This window comes from Trichoderma harzianum, assembly GCF_003025095.1.
Source record: "Trichoderma harzianum CBS 226.95 unplaced genomic scaffold M431scaffold_1, whole genome shotgun sequence".
NCBI lineage: Eukaryota > Fungi > Ascomycota > Sordariomycetes > Hypocreales > Hypocreaceae > Trichoderma > Trichoderma harzianum.
Window position 1 is genome coordinate 1118446 of NW_020209249.1, and position 23598 is coordinate 1142043.

Below are 23598 nucleotides of genomic sequence, written 5' to 3' on the forward strand. Positions count from 1 at the left end.
GAGCTAGGTATCGCATCAAGGTATGGTGGCGAGCATGCTGAGTACTATACATATACGCATTTTGCGTCGGTCCACTCGAGTAGTGGCAGGCTTAATATACACGGGATATCTGTCTCCTAGGCCCCAGTCCTTGTAATTTGGTGACATGTTGTTTTTTGAATCATATCTGGATGGATTCTTTATTCTTTTGCTGCCACTGGAGCTATGTCGAGCTACCTATGCGACTGGAGACAGCTAGCGCTTATTAGGGTATGGTTGTTTTCTCGTTCTTTTGCTCCAAGCGTGCGTGCCCCCAATGGCCTTATGCCCCTCCCTCCGGAAGCGGGAGAACAAGACACCGAGACGGAAAATTTGTGGCCAAGCTTCGCTTTTTTGATACCCTCTCCAGCTTTGCTCACAAGACATGACGACAAAAAAGCCTCGGCGACCTTTGAGCCATTGACGCGATTCGCAATGAGCAGCTGATCCAGCCGAATCAATTCGCACCTACATTGTTAAAAGCACATACAAAGAATAGACATGGCCCCCAGACTATCTGCGGCTGCCATGCCGCTGGCCCCCGTGGTCGATGCGTGTCTGGTTCAATCCTGCAAATCAAAGTCTGCGCCGTTCGTGCGAAGCTTCAGCTCGACACCGTGTCAACAGAAGATGAGCCGGGCTCGACAGCAGATGTACCAATGGCTCAAGGGCAGGGAAGGTTCAGAGTTTGCCGAACCCAAAGGAGGCCCCAGGTATTTAGGGCCGCTGCAGGACCAGCCGTTTCCTCTAAATCCGCTGTTTCGAAGCCAGCCGGTGCTGGATGAGCATTCGAGGGAGCTGATCTGGGACAAGGTCATGGGGAGAGGGGAGTCATTAAAGGCCGTTTCGGCAGAGATGGGCGTCGACGTCAGGCGGGTAGCGGCTGTTGTGAGGCTGAAGGAGGTTGAGAAGCAATGGCAGAGAGAGGTGAGCTTTGCAAATTTCCTTATCCCCCGGTTCCCCTTTTGACAACCGTTCCCCCTATTCTTTCTCCCAAGCGAGACAGACAGAGAGTTGTGTGCATTTTGCATGATGAGACAATTTCCAAAAATTCGATTAGTCTTGAAGACTTATTTCCATGGTTAAAACACGATTATATTTGTTCTGATAATACGCCGACCTCTGCATCCTTTTGTCACTTTTACTTCATAAGCAATACTCTATTGTGTTATACAACTGTGCTGACTAGTAAAATGAAAACAGGGCAAAAAACTGGCCATTCCCTATGCGAAAGCTGTCATGAGCATGCTGCCCAAGACGTATTACCGGGAGGGCGAGAAGAATCTGCCACACGAGCCCGTCAATGAGATCCACGTCCACAAGTTGACAATGCAGCAGCTCTTCGTGCCAGTATCAGAGTCACGTCACTTTACCCGAGAAGACGCTGCCAAGGCCTTCCACGACACCATGCTGTCTGTTGATGCGCGGTCACCACAGCCTGAGCTCATCAACATGGAGCGGGACATTCTAGAGGGCAAGACCCGGCAAGAAAGCCTGGCCAAATTCAAGGAGGCGACGCAGAAGGAGGAGGATAAGGTAGCGAGACGCATCGTGCAGGAGCAGCAGCGAGAAGAGAAGGCAACAACGAGAGTAACAACGGACCGCTACGAGTTCCGGTTCAAGGAAATCAACGCGGACGATGTGGGACGAAATGGTCGGTCAAGAAAGGGCACTGGCTGGAGATATGGAGCGCCGTTTGATGACCGTAAGCGTGGTCTGGTCAAGATTCCTACGTCTGTGCCGTAGGTTCTGGGGCTATAGACTTTGCGTGAATGACAGGGCAGGAGGGTGGTATTGAAATGACATTGAAACGACTTTGAAAGAAAATGGGTTTGATCCGAAGAGAGATCAGACGAAGCTGTATTATTAACATACATACATGTACGCATACACCACACGAGCCATGTATAATAACCAATGTATACCTACATACTATATTATTTATATATCCAACACAAAACAGGCTATTCATCATGACACGTCTAATTCATTTTTCGATGCAATAGGATCAACGTCTATAATGCAGAATGGCAATACAAGCCTGCCTAGTTGGGGACTAGGAGCTTCTGTCGAATGCGAGCAATGGTCTCGGGCGAGAGTTTACACTCGTTGACGATGTACTCCTCGACAGAGCCCCATTCCTCCCGGATCATGGCAAGCGTAGCCATCATGCTCTCAGGCCTGTTGTGCAATTGTCAGTGTCCACTTACAAAGAGGTTTGAAGGAAAGGAAACAGAAACAAAGGAGCTCACGTTGAACTCAGCATCCTCTCGGCACCATCTGGATCTCCTTCAAAAGCCGGCATCGCCATCAACCGCTTCACAAGTGTGGGCTTTGCATCCTTCAGCCCTTCGGTGGTAAGGCCGTACTCTCTTGCCACATCCTCGTCTGGGACGTTGCACAGGCTCAATATCAAGGCGCACAAGATGCCTGTACGATCCTTGCCTGCAGTGCAATGAACAAGGATGGGTCTCTCCGCGGACGCATCCCACTCGTCAGAAGAGAGGTACGTCAGCACGGTGGCAAACGCCGGTGCGCCGGATTTCAGGATGGAGCGGTAGGCGTTTACGAAGCCGAGGACGGGGTGGGACGAGGCATACTCGTGGAAGCGGAGGGCGACCGCCTCGGGGCCGTAGTCGGCGTCGGCGAAGACGGGGGCATGGACGCGGCGAGGGCCTCCGGGCCACTGCTCGGCAAAGGCGGAGTCGGAGCCGTGGGAGGAGTGGGAAGAGACCTCGAGGCCCGAGCGGAGGTCGAAGACGGTGTCGATGTTGAGAGCGTCGAGCTCGGGGGATGGCGAGGTGGGGGGCGCGGCGGAACGGAGGACGAGGCGGGAGCGGAAGAGGGATGGCGAGGCAATGGAGATGTCTCGGAGGTTGGGGATGGGCGGCTTGGACATGATGGGCAGGGTTTTGTAGCTTGTGTAGTATGATTGGAAGCTGTTTTGGAGGAGACTTGGCAGCTAGGGTTGGTTGGCGGTGATGACGATGCTCAGAGCTCGGGTGGCTTTTTGGCGCAGCAAGGTATTGATGGAGAAGACTACTGGTCTGCTTCTTAGATTTGCATATGTTTACCGCGGCGATTTAATTTGTCACCGCATAGCGTAGTATTTGCCGGTATCTGGCGGTGGTTTAGACGCAAGCTGGGTGTAAGAGGTTGAGTGCCGTACCTCGGCCCATGTCCATCATCAGCCCATATCGGTAGGTGGTGATGGCGGTTCAAGTTTCTGCCGGCATATTCGAAACCTCTGGGCGGTCTGCGTCTCAAGCCATCAACTCTGACACTGGACAATCTCCCATGCTTGCTCTGCCCCTCCACTCAGCTTCACGTCTCCAGCTTGGATGCTGCCCCCGCAATTCCAGTCCGACGCCACCGGCCGGGTGCGAGTCGCCAATAGATGTGCCGAAACCGACAGCGCGCAGGGGTTCGAGGCTCCGGGACTTACTGGCGCCAAACAGAGGCATAATCACTACTAGTAGCCATGTGGTTTCCATGCTTTCTCCCGCGCTGTTTCGTCCGGCTTGACCGCGCTACGAGCTCCATGAATCTCGCTTTCAGTTTCGTCACGAGTAAGGGCGCTTCCCCCTTTGATATGCTATATCACAGGACGGCTATTTCATACGGATTTCTGGCGAATAGTCTTGTGGATGTCTCATTCGGCCCTTTGTCGGGGGCGTGTTTGACGGGTGACTTAGCAGATCTAGGATCAGCGTCATGGGCTGCCTAGAACAGGAGGTCTGTAAGTGGTGCGGGCTCTTTTCTCGTCAGGCGTGGATATTTGTGTTTTGCGGAGTGGATGTAGTCGTTTATGCGCCGTGATATTGTTTCTTTCGAAAAGGGGAAAACGTGTGATATAGCAACATACGAGTATATATCTCGGGGTGGTTTGCCCTTTCTTTTTTGGCAGTTGCTAGAAGCAAGCAGCTTGGATTACGATTCCTTTAGGTTGAACTAGGCATTTTTAAAGGGAGAAGCCAAAGATGAAGCTTCGTTTCACTCTGCCGCTGCTCTTGCAGCTTTCTCTGCCGGTCCTTTCGGCGAACACGGCGGACTGGAGGTCTCGTACCATTTATTTTGCCCTTACGGACCGTGTTGCCCGCGGAGCGGATGATTCCGGAGGCAGTGCGTGCGGAAACCTAGGTGACTACTGCGGTGGTACGTTCCAAGGTCTGGAGGGCAAGTTGGACTACATCAAGGGCATGGGATTCGACGCCATATGGATCACGCCCGTCGTTACAAGTGAGTTACACACAGCCTCACGCATTATCTCTTGGATGAGCTTCTAATGTTTATATTCAAATAGATAGCGACAAGGGGTACCACGGTTACTGGGCTGAGTCTCTGGATTCGATCAATTCTCATTATGGTTCTGCGGATGATTTAAAGAGTCTCGTTGATGCTGCGCATAGCAAGGTACGTGATACTCCACACCCCATCTTATATGCCTCTATTTTCGAAGTACGGTGCTAAAACAGGTAAAAACAGGGCTTCTACATGATGGTGGATGTTGTCGCCAATCATATGGGCTATGCCAGCATTCCTGACGACCTTCCAACCCCCTTGAACGAGAACTCGTCGTATCATCCAGAATGCGACATTGACTACAACAACCAGACCAGCGTCGAAAACTGCTGGATCAGCGGCCTCCCGGATCTCGACACTCAGAGCCCTACCATCCGCAGCCTCTACCAGGACTGGGTCTCCAACCTCGTCTCGACCTACGGCTTCGACGGTGTCCGCATCGACACTGTCAAGCACGTCGAACAAGACTACTGGCCCGGCTTTGTCAACGCCACGGGTGTCTACTGCATTGGCGAGGTCTTTGACGGAGACCCAAACTTCATGCTGCCCTACGCCAGCCTCATGCCGGGCCTGCTTAACTATGCCATCTACTACCCCATGACTCGCTTCTACCAGCAGGCGGGCTCCTCGCAGGACATGGTCAACATGCATGACCAGATTGGCTCTTCGTTCCCCGACCCGACTGCGCTGGGTACCTTTGTCGATAACCACGACAACCCTCGCTTCCTCAGCGTCAAGAACGACACGGCTCTGCTCAAGAACGCTCTCACTTACACCATCCTCGGGCGAGGCATCCCCATTGTCTACTACGGCACCGAGCAGGCCTATTCAGGGAGCAACGATCCCGCCAACAGAGAAGACCTCTGGCGCAGCGGCTTCAACACCCAGTCCGACATGTACGATGCCATCTCCAAGCTCACCTACGCCAAGCACGCCGTGGGCGGGCTCGCCGACAACGACCACAAGCACTTGTACGTGGAGAGCACGGCATATGCTTTCAGCCGTGCTGGCGGCAAGATGGTGGCCTTTACGACCAATGGCGGAAACGGGAGCTCGGGTCAGTACTGCTTCGGCACGCAGGTTCCTAACGGCCAGTGGCAGAATGTGTTTGACGAGGGCAAGGGCCCGACGTATACCGCAGACGGCAATGGGCAGCTTTGCTTGAATGTGACGAACGGCAACCCGATTGTGTTGCTGTCTTCATGATTACACACATGCACATATTGTAAGACATATATATGAGTTATTTATCAAAATTGTACGATTTCATTATGAGTAAAAGCAAAGTACCGTTATTTCCGAACCGCATATACCGTTCTTGAAAAAGAACCGAAGCAAAGCAAAAATTATAGAATAACATAACATCATCATAAGTTCCCTCTTGAGTCCCGTATACTCCCCATGTCGCCTTAAAATGTGCGTGTATCTATCGCAAGTCTGTTGACAAAGACAAAGTAAAAAACCACGCGTGTGTTCGTTGTAAGTGTCCAGCGAGATTTGTCTGATTCAAATGTCGCGTACTTTTTTTTTATTTTGTTTTTGTCTTCTGTTTTAGATTTGCCCCGAGTAATGACAGTCGTGAAAGTAAAAACCGTGTCTGTCAAAGATGACCGAAATAAAGAAAAGAAAATCGATGCCCTTCCAGAACCTATCCCTTTTAGCCAGCGTGGCCTGTGAATCCGTTTTTGCCCCTTGACACCCTTGAATGTTTACCCTCTTCTCTGAAGAACGATTAGAAATCAGAGCTGAAACCGAAAAAGATGAATGGAAATGCAGATTAGTATAATAATGAAAGAATCAGAAATAAGAAAAAGAAGAAGCTCATCGGCTCTAGGCCATGTGAGTCCCGTTCTTGGTCACAACCACCAAGGGCTCCTCGGGAAGCAAGCCCCTGGACCGGAGAATCATGCCCAGCTCCTTAAGCTTGACAGGCTTGGTCAGGAAAAGGTCGACGCCGCTTCCAAAGGCCTCCTGCTGGGCGCTCTCCGAGGCAAGCCCCGTGAGGGCGAAGATGATGGCGGGTTTGATCTGGTTGTCGCGCTCGTAGGCACGGATGCGGCGCGTAGCCTCGAAGCCGTCCATGATGGGCATCGACACGTCCATGAAGATGTACTTGCAGTGGTTTGGGTTGAGCTTGTACGCGCTCAGGGCCTCGGCGCCGTTGGTCGCCGTGTGGTAGGGGCGGCCGAGCTTCTTCATGTAGATGGAGAGGATGTCGAGGTTGATGCTGTTGTCCTCGACGAGCAGGAACTCTGGCGTGGGTTCACAGGCAGGCTCGGGGTCTGCAATGGGAGTATCGACGACGGCGACGCTGGGCTTCGCGGGCTTCTCGCTCTCAATGAGGAGATTCTGCAGCGCTTGGAGGCGAGGCGTCGGCGCCGGCAGCTGGGTCTTAACATTGCTGAGAAGGTCCGGCACCACGGGGAGGAATTCCTGGCGAGGCGTGATTGGGGACAGAGGCATGGCTTTCAGTTCGCGGCCGCGCTTGAAGGCCAGAGCCACTGCTTTGGCGAGTTTACGGGGCCCCATACTAGATAAAAGAGAAAGACAAAGTCAGTGAATGGTGAAGGGAGAAAAGGAGGGCAATATGTAATATTAGGGACAAGGGATATATTACTTACGGCTGAGCAACGAATTCAAAGATCCGGTGTGCTTTGACCCGTTCAAACTGCGCTGCGCTCTTGTACGCCACTAAGGTGTTTTTGCATAGCACCACGCAGGGTGGTCCTTGCATAAGATTCTCCAGCGGAGAGTTGGCCAGCGTGTCTTCGATCCAGATGACGCAGTCGGGCGGCTGTTCTTCAGCTTCAGCCTCGGTGATGATGTTGAGGCCCAGCCAGTCGCGGCAGATACGCTCAACCTCCACGAGCAGCTCCGTGACGCTCCCATCTAGCATTCGTCTCTTAGCCCGCCTGCCAATGTCGAAGCCCAGGAGACGCACGCGAAGGCCCGCGGCCTCGGCAACGTGCTTGTCGAGATCGCCCTCGTTCTCGGCGAGTAAGGGGGTGCCGTCGGGAGGCGTCAGCGTCTGCATGAGAGGCAGCGAGACCTTGACAATGGTGCCCACGTTGACTCGGCTGTCAACATTAACGCGGCCCCTAAGCTGCGATGTAATCTGCTTGACGAAGCTGAGACCCAGGCCGGTTCCGGGGGCGAGATGGTCCTCCTGCGAGAAGGGCTTGAAAAGGTCGTTGCGCAGATAGTCCTCTCCTATACCCTTGCCAGTGTCGGACACAATGATGTGGACGATGGCGTCGGCAGACGATTTGCGCTTCGGCTTAGACTGGGTCAGGCGCACCTTGATGGAGCCCTTTTGCGTGTACTTGAGCGAGTTGCCGAGCAGGTTCATGACGATGCGTCGAATGGCACCGGGCTGCGTGTAGAACCGCCAGTTGAAGGCGTGGTCGATCTCCAGGAAGACAGTCACCTCGCCCAGCGCAATCTTGCCGTTGGACCCCAGCTCTTCCATAGCCTGCATGGCGTCCAGGCGGCGCATAGCCGTCCAATCCGACGAGTGCGCCGAGTTCTTGTGCTTGGCGAGCTGTAGGGCCATGTGCATAAAGTTGAAGCCGGCGTAGACGCCGTCCATGACCTCTTCGACGATGCCGTCCAGCCGGATGTGCTTGTAGAGACTGAGCATGCCTTCTTCGATCGATCTGGCTGTTCCTGGTCGTAGCCCTCTAGGTTCCGACGCTTGAGCCCCTGTACGTCTCGTCTGGATAAATCTATTAACCTTGGAGTAATCGAGGAGGTGGTCAACCGTGTCGACGAGTGTGCGGCAGCAAATCTCGATAGTGTGAGCGATGTTGCCCTGGAAGACGGTTAGTTCGGTATCGCGAAGCAGTTCGATGCCCAGCACGGCTCCATGCAGGGGAGAGCGCAGTTCGTGCGAGAGAGAGCTCAGGGCATCCGACTTTGCCTGGTTAGCTGCAAAAGTCTTCAAGCGGAGCGTCTCTGCAATCGCCAAGATGCTCACGGCCCTCAGGAAATTCAACTCTCCTCCCACGGTAAAGATGCGAGTTGGCGTCAGGGTGTAGACAAAGCCTCCCGCGCACCACCTCTGCTTTCGGGGATCCCAGACGGGGACAAAGGCAACGCTCCTGGCCTTGGGGAACACCTCTAGGATAATCTTTCCCTCGTTGTGGCGCGCCCAAGGACGCCTTTGTCGCTTAGACTGGGAGGCGTCGTCCTGAGGGGGCAGCGGTGGATCAGGCTGAAGGGGCGAGATGGCGTCCTGGGTGAGGTCCGTCAGCCAGCCGTCGTCGTCGGACGAGTCGCTCGACTGCAGCTCTCCGTTGACGCCAAAGTTGAAGATGTGGCCCTTGGGATACCGCTGAAGGAGCTTCGCGAGGAACTTCTGCGGCATGTTGATTCTCCGAAGCGAGCCGTCCTCAAACTTGGACCGCCGGCTCTCCGTTGCCGCATATCCCAGCACTTGAGCTGTTGGCCACTGCTTGGCCTCGGTGTTGGTACCGTTAGTAGCACCGGTGTTGGCACCAGCATCGCCTGCTTGAGACTCTAGCTCTGCATCTTCTTCAAAATCGCTGCCGCTATCGTCGTCGTCCTCATCATCATCGTTGCTACTGCTGTCGATGTCTCGGAAAGAAGGGTGGCCAGAGGAGCGGCCCTTTCTCTTACCATATGAGCCAAACGATCCAGGGGCTGCGTCCAAGAAGAGACACCCATCCGTCTCTAGCGACTCGCGGATGATCATGGCTGCTTCAGAAAACGTGTCCATCATTGGGTTGGGTCCTGGAACAAAGTTGTCGGCCCATTTCGTCTCTGCCGCTGGCTTTCCTGGGCGGTCCTTTTTGCGATTGGGGTCAAGCCGGTCACCGTCTGGCGAAAGAGACCGTTCAGAGTTGGGGGTTGAGTGAGCGGTCGCTTCGGACACAGGTGGCCCGTTATTAGTAGTCTCAACTTCCCCCATGAGTCCCTGGCGAGCCAGAAACAAGGCGTCCGGGGTTTCGGTAAACGTCTCTCTACCAGCAACAGAGGCCCAAGAGGATTCAGTCGCCTTTCCTTCGACGAAGTAGCCGAGGCCTCGAATCATGCGCTCGCTCCGGCGGTAGGCCACCTTTGAAAAATTGGCCTCGAGATGATCCATGATGGCCACGGACAAACTACGCATCAAATTCGAATAGTGGTCAATCCATCTGCGATCTGGCTCTGGGCTCACGACGCAGAGCACGCCAATGTTGATACCTCTCTGCGTTCGAATAGGCACAGAAGCATAGAAGCGGTGTCCACCTCCAGGCCGGCAGTACGGCTTCAATTTGAAACGCTCGTCGGTAGCGAGATCAGGGACCACAAGGACTGGTAGCTGGGTTGAATCGCCGTCATTCTCGCAGTGATCAAACTGAGATGGGTCTGTGAGGATTGCGTTCTCCCGCGCTCTCTCAAGGCGATCTGACTCGAGAAGAGTGTACTCGCACGTACTGTGGGCACGAGGAATGGCGGTACCAACCATCCAAAGCCCAAGATCGGAGTCATCTGGTGAAGTGAGCAGCGTCCTAGTTGCTTCAGCGACAAAATACTGATGCTCCACGTCAAAAAGGGAGATGAAAGCTCTCTCTGTGCCCGTCTGGAAGACGGCCAGCTGAGCAAGGGCGGTCAAGACCAAGTCTCGCGATGGCGTCAGCTCCGAGCTTGGCAGAGCGACGCCCGCGTTGTTGACCTTGGAATTGGACAAGAGTGTCGGGTCATATCTATTTTCAGACATCGTAATTAGCGGATGATTCTCCCACAGCGGTCAGTGGTTATCTGGCGATGAAGGCCTTTTCCTCTATTCTCTCAAACGATGTTTTCAAACAATTTCAACATCGTATCTCTACCTAGTCAAAGGAAGGGGAAGGAGTGCTATATTATGCCAAACTCACTTGAACGTCTCGCGCTGGCGTGTTGCTTCCGACACAGCCCTGTAATGCGGCAAGGGGCGGCCATCCATCGTCTGGTGCTGCTTCTATCCGACGTGCCAATGGCGTTGTGCGGGAAGGGGATTTTTTTCCTTTGAGGTCGTACAGGTTGAAGTTTTGGCCGAATGAGGGCGCGCGGCCAGGCGCAGCTTCCGAAATCTCAAACGCACACCGAGAAAAAAAAAAAAGCTGCAACGGCCCCTTGCAAAATCAAGCTGCAATGTTACGTTGATTGACGAGATCCACGAGATCGGAAGAGAAAACTGATGCTCTCTTGACAGCTCCCGAACCTGCCCAGTTACCAGACCAGCGGTGTTGACAGGCTCAGAGGCTACTGGGATGCGAATGTCCCAGTGTTGATGATGGAAGGCGAGAGTCGAAAAAAGACGAGAGATGAGAATGATGCAGGGCAGGGCACAGGGACGGCACGGCACCCAGGATGCAGGATAGGGCGGAACCACAGGGTCAGGCGAGGTTGAAGGACTGCAGTACGAGGGGATCAGCGGTCGTGGTGGTCCCGCAAAATCTCGGGCGGAGGAGTTTCGCTTCAGTCTCAAGCAGGAAAGGCTCGGGACTTTGATAGACTACAGTAACAGGCCTTGAGGTTGATGGGTGGCAAAGGGAAGAGGTGAAGTGAAGAGCAGTTGACAGGTGAAAATCAAAAGAGGCCGGGTCTGTAGCGTGCCGGAGTGGCCTAGAGCTCCCAAGAGAAATAGTGCAGATGGCGGCCGAACGGCTGTTACGGGTGTAATTTGGCCGGGCGTAACGATTTCTCGTGGCGTTGGTGCCTTAGTAACATGCCACTATCGTGAGTGGAGGCGGCTTTGATTTAGAGGGGGACCCTGAAAAAAAAAAAAAAGGATAGCTGGGGCCGAAGAAGAGACAAGAAGCCCATCTACGGTTGGTACTGTACGAAGCACTAGCCTGGCACCAAGGCCCCGATAGAGGCCAGAGGACTGGACTGGACTGGATCTGGACCCTGAGCGAGGCTGTGGTGGATAAGGTGAACAGGCCCTTGGACCTGGACTCATGACAGCGCATGGATGTCAAATCAGGAGCCCACCAGTAAGACCTAAAGTGCGGAGACGGGATTAAGAGAGTCGGCTCAGTTGGTGATTGAGTTGCTACATACAGTACAGATACAGACATGGACACAGACAGATAGTGAGATGGGAGGCAAAGATGAAAGAAGCAGATGCAGAGGTACCCCTCGCATGCAATTCGTTTTTCATGCGGGACAACCCAAGACAGACAAGACAACACTAGTAGTGCGGCAAGTGTGTCGGTCTTATTGGCTGGCGGCTGAAGCCATCGTGGACCGGTGGAAGCTGTGAGTTGCATTGATCTGGTGCAATGCGAGAGCAGCCCTTTGTTTCGGCTTCAGCCGCTCCAAAGCAAATATGATGTATAGAAAAAGAAAAGAAACAAAAGAGAAAAGCAAAAACGACGAAACGCAGCTGATGTATCTATACTTCTACATTCTCTCATCTTCAACAAAGTCCGGCGGTGAGACGGTTCACAATCTGGGTACCAGTACGAGACGAGGCCGCGCCAGCCGCTCCAGCGAATGCCGCTCCAGTCACCTGCGGGCGCCAAAAGAGTCTTAACGGTCTCGAACCCGAGACAAGCTCTCGGGGGTTTCTCGCAGCACAAAGTAACTCGTATGTCCTACCGATATACGGAGAGGCTGACGGAGTACCGGGCAATAACAAGAGATGCATTAGCATATGCAAGGGGAGAGCAGTGATTTGTTCGGATCAAGTACACGTCACATTTCTTGGTTCTTAGCATCTGCTTTTTTGCTTCTCCGGGGGATGCTATTTGCTTGGTTTTTGGGCTTTGCGACACGACACCGAAAGTTGGGATCAGCGGCTGCAGGTCTTATTGGCATAGATGGAAAGCCCTTTTAGGCGTCACCTGATTTTTGATTTTGTAGGGGCTTGCTTGCATGCATGAGCAGTGGAGCATGTGTGCCGTACAGTCCATGTATGTGCCTGATATTGAATCCGATCCGAGATACCCAGTAATACATGCAACCTGGTAGGCGGTATGTAAGAGGCACTTGTACTTTAATTGTAGTCTAGTCGCTTGCTGTTTTGTTCGAAAAAGACCGTTGCAGCTTCCATTTCCATTTTCAACTGACATCATGAAGCGAGAACAAGCGAGTGCTCTACAGCGCCTTCCATGCCAAACTGCAGCTATCCCGTGACTCGACTCAAACCATACAAAGAAAAAAAGAACAGCGACAACACAAATCCTCCATTCTCAATTTCATATGAATCCATTCAACTCTTCTCATTCGCCACATCTCATCATCCCCGTTTCCCGTTGTGGGACTCTCTACTCCAGGGAGGCCACGATAGCAACGTTCAAAACCAACTAGAGCATCTCTAAGCGCTCGGCCCCGCCAAGCCGCTCCCGCTGTGGTCTTGAGACTACGACTTGCCGACGATCTTAGTCTGTCCACCCAGGCAGATGATGGCAATAGCCAGTCAATAGTCAATCGAACATCCCGTCAATCCAGCATGCATGCACTCCTTGTCTAGCGAAACAAAGGCACTGAATGCTGCTACAATTCGCACGGCAACTCGGACATTGCATCCGGCATCCCTAGTGCATGGCATACCGGGGAATCTTCTCCTTCTATCTACTTCTTTTTCTCTGAGAGCCCCTGGCGTGCCACATCGGCCTTCCCATCATTCGTCCAGCTGTGCCCAAATCAAGCTTCTGGCCACAAGGTGCGGCTGAGTCTGACACCAACAACACGACACAACGCCTCACGCAAACATGGGGGGCATATTGGGACGGGGTAAGTTCTAATATTAGCTGTCGTATACGGTGCCTTGAGTTGCACCAAGTGCCACAAGAACCCCAAGCCTATGTAAGGGAAATGAAAACAAAGGAGAGACGTGCTAATCATGTGCCAGTTTCCTACAGGTGCTACTCTGTATTACTCAGAATCAGTATGAGCCCGACCCAACCATGTCGGCAAAGTTCACCATGGGGTACTGCTGCTGAAGTCCCTCGAGCTTCTCACGCAGGTAGTCTCGCTGCTCTTTTTCTGCCCTCTCGAAGCTGAACAAAAACTTGACCAAAAATGCAAAATCTTCTATCCGGCTACTTATTTCTTCTTGCGTCTGGCCATAGCCCACTGGCAGCGCAAGCACGTCCGCCGCGGTACTCGTAATCTCAAATATCTTTTGCAAGATCCCAATACCGTGTGTCACAATGGTGGACACGTTCTCCAGTCGACTGACCAGGGCTCGCAACTGAACAGAGAGCCTATGCGCGGGGAAGTGAATTGACAAGCCTTCGTGGATGTTTTGTGATGGCACCGAGCGAAGAAAGCGGTGCGTAAGCCCAAACTGCCAGAGCAGCGTGCGCATCCACAGCCTGGTCACAAACAGATCGACGTGTTGCAACTCCGTAAAGGACCCCCGGCCGCTGTCAATCAGTGCCTGCTCAGCCTCAGATGCACCGATTTCGTCTTCGTCGAGTTGGGCCTGCTTGCTCTCAATCCATTGTAGTGATACCCCAGGCACGGGCTGCGCCGGATTCTGCTGCGCATTCCAGTACAGCAAAAAGGGCCCGTCCATGATCTGAAACAAGCGGATGAGGCGGTTGAATCCGACATCAATATGTGCCGGGATCGATGTGTCTCGCACTGGTAGGCCCGTAGGCAGTGGCGTCATGATGCACGGGAACCCAGAGAGTATTGTCAAGAAGCGCTCGTGGATAAACACTTCCCAGTATATACGTTGGAACTTGGGCACGTCACGCGGTTCAAGGGGCACTGCGTTGTGTGAGCACTGCTGGACGTGGATCATTTGCACCATCGTCATGGCCTCACGCAGCGAGGCAAAGCTGCGGTCGAAGCGGTTAAAGGCCATCATGGAAACCTCAAGGAAGATGCATGTCATGATGCGCTTAAATGTGGTCCGCAGCTCAGTCAGCCTCCCATTCTTGACGTCCGCCATCGAGTCTGCCCGTCTATACGCGCTGAGGCCGAGTCGTATCAGCTCCGTCATCTTGGCACCCGCCTCACCATGCACTGTGGGAGTCGTGAGATTGATTGTCACCGCCCCCATTGCGTACACGAACGCTGCGTCGTCGAGGTTGGCGTGCATGCTATCGATTGCCTGGCGCACCTCATAGCTCGTGATGATGGGGCTAACTGGGTACACCTGCTCTTCATATTTGGGCAGCATACCGATGAAGAAGCCCGTGGTGAAGGTAGAATGCTCCAGGGAAAACTCTGCACCAAAGCCACCTCTCGAGTCAAATCCCATACTACTCCCAAAGCCGCTTCCAAGTCCAGCTCCAATGCCTGCGCCCCCTCTTCCAGAACCAATTCCACTGCTGACGGGTGATGCATCTTGTTCCGGATTCACTATCCCAGCGATGGACGTGACCGCCGGACCTGGTGGTCTTTCCGGATAGTCAGCCAGCGACGACGTGCTGCCACGACTCGGCGAAGCCGCTGCTACATTTGACTTGTTGCGAAGCTGCGTAACAAGGCGATTGCGAACACTGGGCTTGCGCTTAGTTGATGGCGAGTAGATGCACCCAAGGCCTAGATGTGAGCATTGCGAACAAGGCTGCGTGCTATTGCACTTCACCTTGCGCACCCTGCATCCATCGCATGCTTGTGCCGCTCTGTTACTCATGGAGGATGCGCATGAGATTGAATAATCGGGGGTCCTTAGCTCATGGCGGCACTAATCCGAGCCTAACGAATGGGTCCAGCAGCCGGATGCGAGGAGATAGAGAGGAGCAGAAAGAGGGAGAAGAGGAGAAGAAAACGGCACAGCGTGGATCGCCCCCGGAGCCGGGATTCTCGGTGTAAGAAGAGGGACTACGGATGGAGTATGGGACGAGTCGCGATGCCGACGCACACACACTCACACGGCAGCAGGATCCAAGGGGAGGCGATGCGGAAGAATAAACAATGGCGATCAGAAAATCACAAACCAAGATTTGTCGGTCTATCCCCCACCGGGTGTATTGTGTATGGCGGAGAGAAAGGTGGGGGGGGAAGCGAAGCGGCATGCCTCGCGATTTTATGGACATTTTTTTCAGCTTTTGCGCGAGAACGTGGCTTTTCGCCCCCACGTGTTGCTACAACTATGCATCCATGTGCTTTCGAGCGCTCTTTTTAAAACTGGAGTTCGGAGAACGGAGTACGTGCTATTGCGGAGCGCGATCACGAGTGCAAGTGCTCAATACGGCAGGCAAAAAAGAAGGAGACCGTCTGAATCGGATACTGCAAATGGCCTAGGCCGTTCTGGCTATTATCCATCAAGAGAGACGCGGGTAAAAACAACAGCATGAATTGGGCATCACTAATAAACACTCAAAGTCTGTGACGACAACAAACGAACGGCTTGCTTCGGGCCAGCTCGGTCTTTGTTCCCTAGACGACGAGCTTTACGACTTGGTCGTTACCTGCTCAATCTCGGCCGTGGAACCTCCATCCTTTCTAATCGAAACAGACTCAAACCCGGCATCAATCCTTCCCACGGCAGTGGTAGCAAACTTGCGGGCACTCACTCTCTGCTCAAACAAGGTATCCAGCTCACCGTATGTCCTGCCCTTGGGCTCCGGAAGGCGGAAGAAGGTCCAGGTAGCACAGCATAATGCGGTGCCAGCCCAGAAGAAGCCCGTCTTTGCACCCCAGCCCCATGCGGTGGGGTTGAGCATGCGCGGTGTCAGGATGTTGGCAATGATGCTGGCAACGTTGTACATGTTCCGGGCCAACACGACCGACTTGGTTCGCAGACGGGTGGACGTGAGCTCGGCAACGAGGGAATAACAAATGGGACCTATTTCGTGTTACTATTATGGAGACAATATCGCCGGGGACGCGGGAGACAAACCAACTGAACAGTCGTATACAAACGTAAAGATAAGGAGCAAGGAGCCGATGCCCCATTGCGCACCGGTATTGGATGAGCCTGCGAAAGACGCGCAGCCAATGGTGAAGAGAATGATGCATGCGCATACCTGGCCGGTAAAGAACAATGTTCTTCTGCCGAACCAAGTCATCAGGAACCAAGACATGATGGTGCCGACAATGCCAATGCCGTATTGGCCGAGGGACATGCTGAAGGAGTTGCTGACGGCCAATCCTGCCTGCTGGTAAAAGTATGTCGAGTATCCCATAAAGTTCGAGCCAGAGAGAGTCTGGCCCATCCAAACCATGCAGACGATTTCAGTGCGGCGAGCATTGATGCCCTTGAAGAGGTCCCAATACGTCGTGCCTGAGGTCAACTCTCTCTCCATCTCGTTGGTGTGAATCATCAGTGATATAGTCTCGTCAATGCTAAAGTCGGCATCCTCAACGTTGCGGCTGGTGAGACGTGCTAGTGAATGTTTGGCCTCGTCCAGTTTGCCGTGGCGGACGAGCCACCAGGGAGATTCGGGAGCAAGGTAGATGCCGATGATCAAGGGGACTGGCCACATCCACTGCAGTGCAAATGGAATCCTATAGCCCCAATCGTCCGTCCTGGAGACCATGGCGCGGAGCACGCCAGACGCGATGAACTGGCCGATAACCCAGCAGAGGTTATTATACGTCGTCAGATAGGCTCGAAGATGGGTCGGGCAGACCTCCGAGGCATACGTGGTTGTCAATGTCTGGAAGATTCCCCACGGGATGCCGGCAAGGATTTCTCCAGCGAGCAGTTGAGGCAGCGATTTGGCGAAGAAAATGATGAAGATGAAACCCGTGATGGCAATCAGTGCACCGATTAATGTCTTACGGTATCCAAAGCGGTCGGCGAGGATACCGTTCATGAAGAGACCTATGATTGAGCCGCAGAGCACTCCGTTGGTGAGGCCAGACTGCCAAGCGGCCGTGAGTTGGTAAGAGCCGTTAGGCTGTAGGTCTCCAAATTGGCGTTGAAAGGCTGGGTACGCAAAGAGCGACCGCAAAAGGGCCGTGTCGAAGCCGTCCATGATGATGCAAGTCGAGATGAAGATGGACCACAAACAAGCTTTCCGATACAGCTTGAAGGATTTGACAAAGCCCATGTTGTGTTCAGCTTCAGTCGCCGCCGCGGCCTCCTGGACAGTCGAAATGTCCACCTTGGCAGGCACGGATGCCGAGACATGATGCGGCTCTATGTCTTCGTTTCCTGCCATGTTGGCAATATTATGAAGCAACAAGAAAAGGAGAAACTGAAAAACGGGGGTGTCAACCTTGAGGTGAAATAGAGGTTCTCAAGTCATCCACACCGCAGGCTGAAGACTTGGCAACTGAAGTCGGATGAGAGAAGAGGGGGGAAACAAGATCCCAAAGCGGCACTCGATTGAAACTTATATACACGACTACCAGACGTGGTGAGAAAGTCTAGCCCAGGCAAGATTCTACACAATAGTGTAGCAATGGAATTTGGTGAAAAGAAGAAGAGAAAAAATCGTGGCTATTGACGGGATGACATGGAACTTCGAAAGCCACGGCGTGGGCGTTGAGCGGATAATATGGTTCAATTTAGCTCAGGTTAAACTAGTGCGCCACTGCCAGTTAGTCGGACGCATGCCCACGCTCACCTCCGCCAGTCTAAAAGCGATCCGAAGAGTTGTTGGTCATCTCTAGCTTCGTCCGGGGTAAACGTGGAGGGATCATGGGAACCTGCAGGCTCTGTGGAGTGTCGATTGCGGTTCTTCGGCATTCAAATTGGTCCAGTCTAGACTGCTCTGTCGGTCCGAGACAGGGACGTCGAACCAGTCTCTCTAAATGTCAGACAGATGACTGTTCGGATTCAATCTTTGATTCTAGCAACCTGCTACCGATCTGCCTCATATGTTCTCGTTATGTTTCTTGTTATTCATGCGTATTTGTCTGGAGAGCAGCCAACAACTTGCATGGGAACTCTGCATATTTGGAGGGGCTTTGGTTGTGGGAAAGACTCAAACAGGCAAGATACCAATCGGCAACCTTGCATGATTTCGTCTGGGATGGTCACAACGAAGCCGGAGGGGGGCTGACCAGCAATACTCGCCAGCTACCCCATGGGGACCCCACGATGTACTGAGCATGGATACCGGATAGCAGCCGACAACAGAACTCGAACCACTGTCTGCACATTGGCAAGTGTCGGTCCGACATATCAGCTTGAATTCGAGCAGGTGATTCGATTTTGAGCGCCAAGATGAAACTATTTTTCAGCCGATTCAACTATTAGCTCAAAAACTGGTCGTCCCAGAAAGACATCATGGGAAAGCAGTCTCGCAGTCCAGGTAGACCTGGCACGATGCCAACCTCGCGGAGACCAAGCTGCTTAGTCCGAGATACGTGCTTCAACAACGGGCTCCACTCATTCATACTCTAGCACAGGTTTGAGGGGCAAATACTATTAGTAGGTTGTAATCGGAGTGGCTACAACCTCGCTTCAACGGCACGCGGAGCGAATTATCTCTGCTTACCATCCCATAAGACGCTGCTAGTGTGCTCGAAAATGGGGAATAACGCAGCCAAGGACCCATTGCAAACCGCCAGAGCCAACAGTCGAGAGGTCAAGTGTCAGAGCGGCTGGAGAACTTGATACCGAAAGGGAATAGCATCGGGCCGACAATGGTCCAATGGGAATCCCTTCTTTTTCGTCGGTCCGACATTCAGCAAATTATGATCCTCGATTCCCAGTCTGCGCCCTTAGCCTGCCCACCGAGACACTTCCCCCGCCTTTCTTTGGGAAGTATCTACGCCAGACAAGCGATACGAAGATGGGCTCGGCCAACTATCAACCATCGACAACAGATGCTACTCCGAAACAAGTCAATATGGATTTCGGTAAACATCCGTTCTTCCTATCAACGGACGCTTGGAGGAGCCCGCTTCTTGGTCATGTTCATTCCCCATTGACAGTGGAGTTCCAAGCATCGTACTGCTATAAACTTGTTGAGCGAGCTCTCCGTTATCGCTACACAATGAAGGCTCACACGGGGGGATTTAAGAGCCCGGTTCGGGATTTTTCAAAGCTTTTCTAAGATTCTTGAATGATTACACCCCTTTTCCTCACCGAAAGCGAAGCAAAGTGCCCAGTTTCCCTTTTCCTTTTCCTTTTGCAACTGGAAAACTCTCGCTTTATAGTCGCTTTATTGACGACTGTGGACTTGTCCAAATCACTTTCTCTCTTTCTTTCTTTCTTCTTTTTTATTCTAAGATCTACTTGAAAACATGACCGTGCCGGGACGTCTCAAGTTGTGGTGGAAACATGCCGTAATCTACCAAATCTACCCGGCATCATTCTGTGATTCTAATGGAGATGGAATCGGTGATCTTCCAGGCATCACCTCCAAGCTAGATTACATCGCTAGTCTTGGTGTCGATGTTGTCTGGATCTGTCCTATGTATGACAGTCCTCAGGTAGATATGGGGTACGACATCTCCAATTATGAAGACATCTACCCGCCTTACGGCACTCTACAGGATATGGAGACTCTCATCCGCGAGGCCCATGCTCGAGGCATGAAGATTATGCTTGATCTTGTTATCAACCACACATCCGACCTGCATCCTTGGTTCAAGGAGTCCCGCTCAAGCAAAGACAACTCAAAGCGTGACTGGTACATTTGGAGGCCAGCCAAGTATTCCCCCACCGGCGAGCGTCTTCCTCCAAATAACTGGCGCTGCAAGTTTGGCGGCGACAGCGTGTGGGAGTGGGACGAGCAATCAGGCGAGTACTACCTTCACTTGTTTGCCAAAGAGCAGCCGGACTTGAACTGGGAGAACCCTGCCACCCGCAAAGCCCTGTACGCTTCAGCAATGGAGTTTTGGCTTGAACGCGGTGTTGATGGCTTCCGCATCGACACCGTCAACATGTACAGTAAGCCACCCGGGCTGCCTGATGCACCGGAGTTGGACCCTGGAGCGCCATACCAAGTGGCCGATATGCTGTATTGCAATGGTCCGAGAATGCACGAGTTCCTCAGCGAGATGAATCAGATTCTGGCCAAATATGGCGCCATCACGGTTGGTGAGCTTCCATCGACGCCGGATATGGCTCGCGTGCTGCAGTATGTGAGCGCGGAAGCCAAGCAGCTCGACATGGTCTTCCAGTTTGACGTCGTGAATGTTGGTTTCAACCGTCCACTGAGGTACGACGCAAAGCCCAAGGACTGGCAGCTGCCCGAGTTCAAGGAAGCCATTGCTCGGACTCAAAACCTGATCAAAGGCACCGATGCTTGGACAACGGTCTTTCTAGAGAACCACGATCAGGCGCGATCGATTACACGTTTCGCAGATGACAGCCCTCAGCATCGAGTTGCGAGTGGAAAGATGCTGGCTCTTCTACAGGCCTGTCTAAGTGGCACCCAATACATATATCAGGGCCAGGAGATCGGAGCCATCAATGTCCCAGAGGAGGGCTACCCGCTCGAGAATTACATCGATGTCAGCAGTTGCCTCTACCTTGACTTCATCCGGCAACACCGCAACGGCCAAGGCATGGACAAGGCCCTTACTTCTCTAGCACATTTTGCGCGAGACCATCCTCGTGTTCCAATGGTATGGGATGGGAAAGCAAAGTACGGTGGCTTCTCTGAAGAAGCAGAGAAGGCTGGCAAGGAGGTCAAAGAGCCCTGGATGAAGCCTCACCCCCTGGCTGGTCAAATTGATGTCGCTTCGCAGCTTGATGACCCGCACAGCGTCTTGGCCTACTGGCGAAAGGCGGTACGCTTCCGAAAGGAGTATGCCGATCTGCTCGTATATGGCGACTATCGGACATTACGGGAGGAGGACAAGAGTATTTACACCTTTGTGAAGGAGCCGCCGTCAAATGGATCGGCCAAGGCCGTAGTTGCGTTCAACTTTACTGGCGAGGAGAGGAACTGGGAAAAGCCCACGATTGAGGAGCTAGAAATTGAAGAGGGAGCTGATGTCAAGTTTGTGCCAATCATGTCTTCGTATGACGGCAAGATTGATGAAGGAGCTTTGCGTCCTTACGAGGGGAGGGTCTACATCGCCTCCTGGTGAGTGTTTCATATTACAGAATAGATGCAAAGACAACATTGTGCTTGTGAACAAAGCAAACCAATCATCTAATGGCGATAATCAGTGGAGAATGTGACATGTCTTTGAATTGGAAGAGCTGAAGCCGACAGCCCGGAATGGAACATTGATTTCCCGTGAGGTCCAGATTGTGTGAAATTTTCAACTTCAACATTGTGTCATAGGCTAAGATATGCTCCACGATTGCCAATCAAATAGGCCGTGTGGCTCAATGGCAGAGCGTCTGACTACGATTAAGTAAATCAGGAGGTTGCAGGTTCGACCCCTGTCTCGGTCAATTTTTTTCTCGGAGGTTTCTCTGATATTTTCTTTTTGACGGCAATGTTATTGTCATTTCTTTGTGAGGCTGTGGTTGATGTTTTATGAAGCTGTTGATGTCTTTTTGTGGAAAAATGCCCGAGGCCATCTGACCCTTGACAAATTGCTGGTGTCCAAGTCTTGGCGATGGGACTTGACCGCCTGGAGTTGCTTTCTCTCATCGTAAAGACAGAGCACAACTCAGACAGCCGCAACTTATATGCAGCACGGATCTCGGGTCAGTGGTATTATGTACATGAAGGGGCGCATTGCTCGTGTCCCGGCTCATCGGCAGTGCCAAGTCAGGGGATACTAGTATCTCACACGGGGGTGGCCCTGCAACTCCCCATTTCGCAAGCCAAAGAGCAGATCCATCTAATCAGATTCCGCTGCGTGGCATTCCCGCCAGCTTCCTGCATACACGAGCTTTATGGAATCGGAACAAGTATACTACCCAGTCTTGTCAAGACTCGGAATGGCGGTTCAGACGTGTCAGTACGGAGTAAAGACTACCAAAAACTCCGGGAGTGATACAGGTAAATGCACGAATCACGGCCCATTCTGTTGATACCGGTGTAGATGCGGCTCGGCTCATCGGCAGAAGGATGAGTCGGGAATATCTCTGCATTAGACTTGTTGTCAACCTTGTTTTCAGTTTGACGAATGAAGGAAGCATAAAACTAGAAAGCAGCACAAAGTTTACTCATCAGGCGCTGCAGATGGATCCTAACATCACGAGAACAGTAGAGGCGCATTGCATTGACCGCTTCTTGATTACTTTCTTTTTCTTCTTTTTTTTTTCTCGTATTTCGAGCTCGCATCAGGGGGCGAATGACGTCGAGACCCTGAATGACACAGAGTGAGATGCGGAAAGATCGTCAGTTTGCTTACCGGACTAGGCTGGAAGAGGAGGGTGCAGCAAGAATATATAAACGACTGATGCCACCAGTGTTTGGAAGACGATCCGAAGACGACAGTAGAAAACAAGCAATCAATCCTTTGAAACGAAACACTCCATCATTTCAATCATCACCATAACAACGACTTTTCATCACTCAACATGAAGTTCTTCACCTCCTTCGTTGCCGTTGGCCTCTTTGCCGGCTTGTCTCTTGCCCAGGACAGTGTGCAGACTGCTCACGTCACTCTCCGTTCGGAGGGCGATGACCACTCTTACCCTCTCACTGTTCCGGCCGATGGCAAGCCCGTCTTGACATACAGCACCCTCCCGATCGTGGTGATTGACGCCCCCGACTTCAACGTTCTCCAGGCCTGTGTGATTGAGACTCCCGGCCCGAAGAACCTGAGCAGCACCATTGCGTCCGATGGTGTGACACAGCAGGTCGTGATTGATCCCCCGCAGGCGGTCACCAGCATTTCTTGCCAGGGAACTTGTGTCGAGACTTATGGTAAGCTTTGTGGATAAAAGATAGTCGAATGGTTGTGATATTTGTATGCTAACTAGTGATGAATAGGTTCTTGCTTCGGTCCGGACGGTCAGTACGTTGGAGCTTGCTGCAACGGCTTGTGCATTGCGTCCAAGTGCAAGCCTTGGAACATTGGCTCGCAGGCATAAAGAGGCTGAATTGTGAAAAAAACTGAGACTTGAATCGCGATTCTTGAAGGGACTGGTATCTGCAATGTGTATGCGTATGGACATGGTTATAATGGCGACGACTGGGATATCTTTGTTTGATGTGGCTTTCGCTTGTATATGATTATAATGTTATCAATGAAAGACTTTTGAAGTTATTCATATACACAGGACCCAGAAGCGACAGGACAAAAAAAGGAGTTCAAGACAAAAAATGACACCTGAGGGATTCGAACCCTCGCCTATTACTAGACCGCGAAGCAAGATGAAATCCTGAACACGGCGCCTTAGACCGCTCGGCCAAAGTGCCTTTGATGGATGATGATGGGCGAGATGGCGGTTGTTGGGACTCAAGGACGAAGAGAGAGAAAGAGAAGAGTCTCGATGTTGTTGGAATGTGTTTTCACATGCGAAGGGGAAAAGACTTGGTAGGACTAATTGGTATGAGCTACCCTATTATA

General features: G+C 52.5%; 8 protein-coding genes and 2 non-coding genes across 10 annotated transcripts; 5 read left to right on the forward strand and 5 right to left on the reverse strand.

Annotated features, from left to right (window-relative positions):
• Positions 1–519: 519 nt before the first annotated feature.
• On the forward strand, positions 520–1764 carry M431DRAFT_73316 (hypothetical protein; the record flags this gene model as incomplete). Its single annotated transcript, XM_024922117.1, has 2 exons — positions 520–945; positions 1222–1764. The coding sequence occupies 2 exons, from the start codon at positions 520–522 to the stop codon at positions 1762–1764; spliced, it is 969 nt and encodes a 322-aa protein (XP_024779970.1).
• Positions 1765–2063: 299 nt separating this feature from the next.
• On the reverse strand, positions 2064–2917 carry M431DRAFT_73176 (hypothetical protein; the record flags this gene model as incomplete). Its single annotated transcript, XM_024922105.1, has 2 exons — positions 2064–2199; positions 2271–2917. The coding sequence occupies 2 exons, from the start codon at positions 2915–2917 to the stop codon at positions 2064–2066; spliced, it is 783 nt and encodes a 260-aa protein (XP_024779971.1).
• Positions 2918–3898: 981 nt separating this feature from the next.
• Positions 3899–5526, forward strand: M431DRAFT_103619 (glycoside hydrolase family 13 protein; the record flags this gene model as incomplete). Its single annotated transcript, XM_024911527.1, has 3 exons — positions 3899–4257; positions 4322–4431; positions 4504–5526. The coding sequence occupies exons 1-3, from the start codon at positions 3999–4001 to the stop codon at positions 5524–5526; spliced, it is 1392 nt and encodes a 463-aa protein (XP_024779972.1). The 5' UTR covers positions 3899–3998.
• A 624-nt stretch (positions 5527–6150) lies between these two features.
• M431DRAFT_489048 (hypothetical protein) lies at positions 6151–10267 on the reverse strand (the record flags this gene model as incomplete). The annotated part of the gene is made up of 3 exons (XM_024916635.1): positions 6151–6850; positions 6942–10028; positions 10200–10267. The coding sequence occupies 3 exons, from the start codon at positions 10265–10267 to the stop codon at positions 6151–6153; spliced, it is 3855 nt and encodes a 1284-aa protein (XP_024779973.1).
• A 2928-nt stretch (positions 10268–13195) lies between these two features.
• Positions 13196–14902, reverse strand: M431DRAFT_476805 (hypothetical protein; the record flags this gene model as incomplete). Its single annotated transcript, XM_024915504.1, has 1 exon — positions 13196–14902. The coding sequence occupies one exon, from the start codon at positions 14900–14902 to the stop codon at positions 13196–13198; it is 1707 nt and encodes a 568-aa protein (XP_024779974.1).
• Positions 14903–15447: 545 nt separating this feature from the next.
• Positions 15448–17452, reverse strand: M431DRAFT_502413 (hypothetical protein). Its single transcript, XM_024918152.1, has 2 exons — positions 16112–17452; positions 15448–16057 (listed from the first exon to the last, which is right to left on the reverse strand). Exons 1-2 carry the CDS (start codon positions 17376–17378, stop codon positions 15663–15665), a joined length of 1662 nt encoding a protein of 553 aa, XP_024779975.1. The 5' UTR covers positions 17379–17452; the 3' UTR covers positions 15448–15662.
• Positions 17453–19238: 1786 nt separating this feature from the next.
• Positions 19239–21210, forward strand: M431DRAFT_103631 (glycoside hydrolase family 13 protein; the record flags this gene model as incomplete). The annotated part of the gene is made up of 1 exon (XM_024911528.1): positions 19239–21210. Exon 1 carries the CDS (start codon positions 19414–19416, stop codon positions 21208–21210), a length of 1797 nt encoding a protein of 598 aa, XP_024779976.1. The 5' UTR covers positions 19239–19413.
• A 233-nt stretch (positions 21211–21443) lies between these two features.
• On the forward strand, positions 21444–21523 carry M431DRAFT_t2. Its single transcript has one exon. It is a non-coding gene; the product is annotated as a tRNA-Arg (tRNA).
• A 605-nt stretch (positions 21524–22128) lies between these two features.
• M431DRAFT_502416 (hypothetical protein) lies at positions 22129–23318 on the forward strand. Its single transcript, XM_024918153.1, has 2 exons — positions 22129–22952; positions 23019–23318. Exons 1-2 carry the CDS (start codon positions 22604–22606, stop codon positions 23117–23119), a joined length of 450 nt encoding a protein of 149 aa, XP_024779977.1. The 5' UTR covers positions 22129–22603; the 3' UTR covers positions 23120–23318.
• Positions 23319–23352: 34 nt separating this feature from the next.
• On the reverse strand, positions 23353–23447 carry M431DRAFT_t22. The gene has a single exon. It is a non-coding gene; the product is annotated as a tRNA-Leu (tRNA).
• Between the last annotated feature and the right edge of the window lie 151 nt (positions 23448–23598).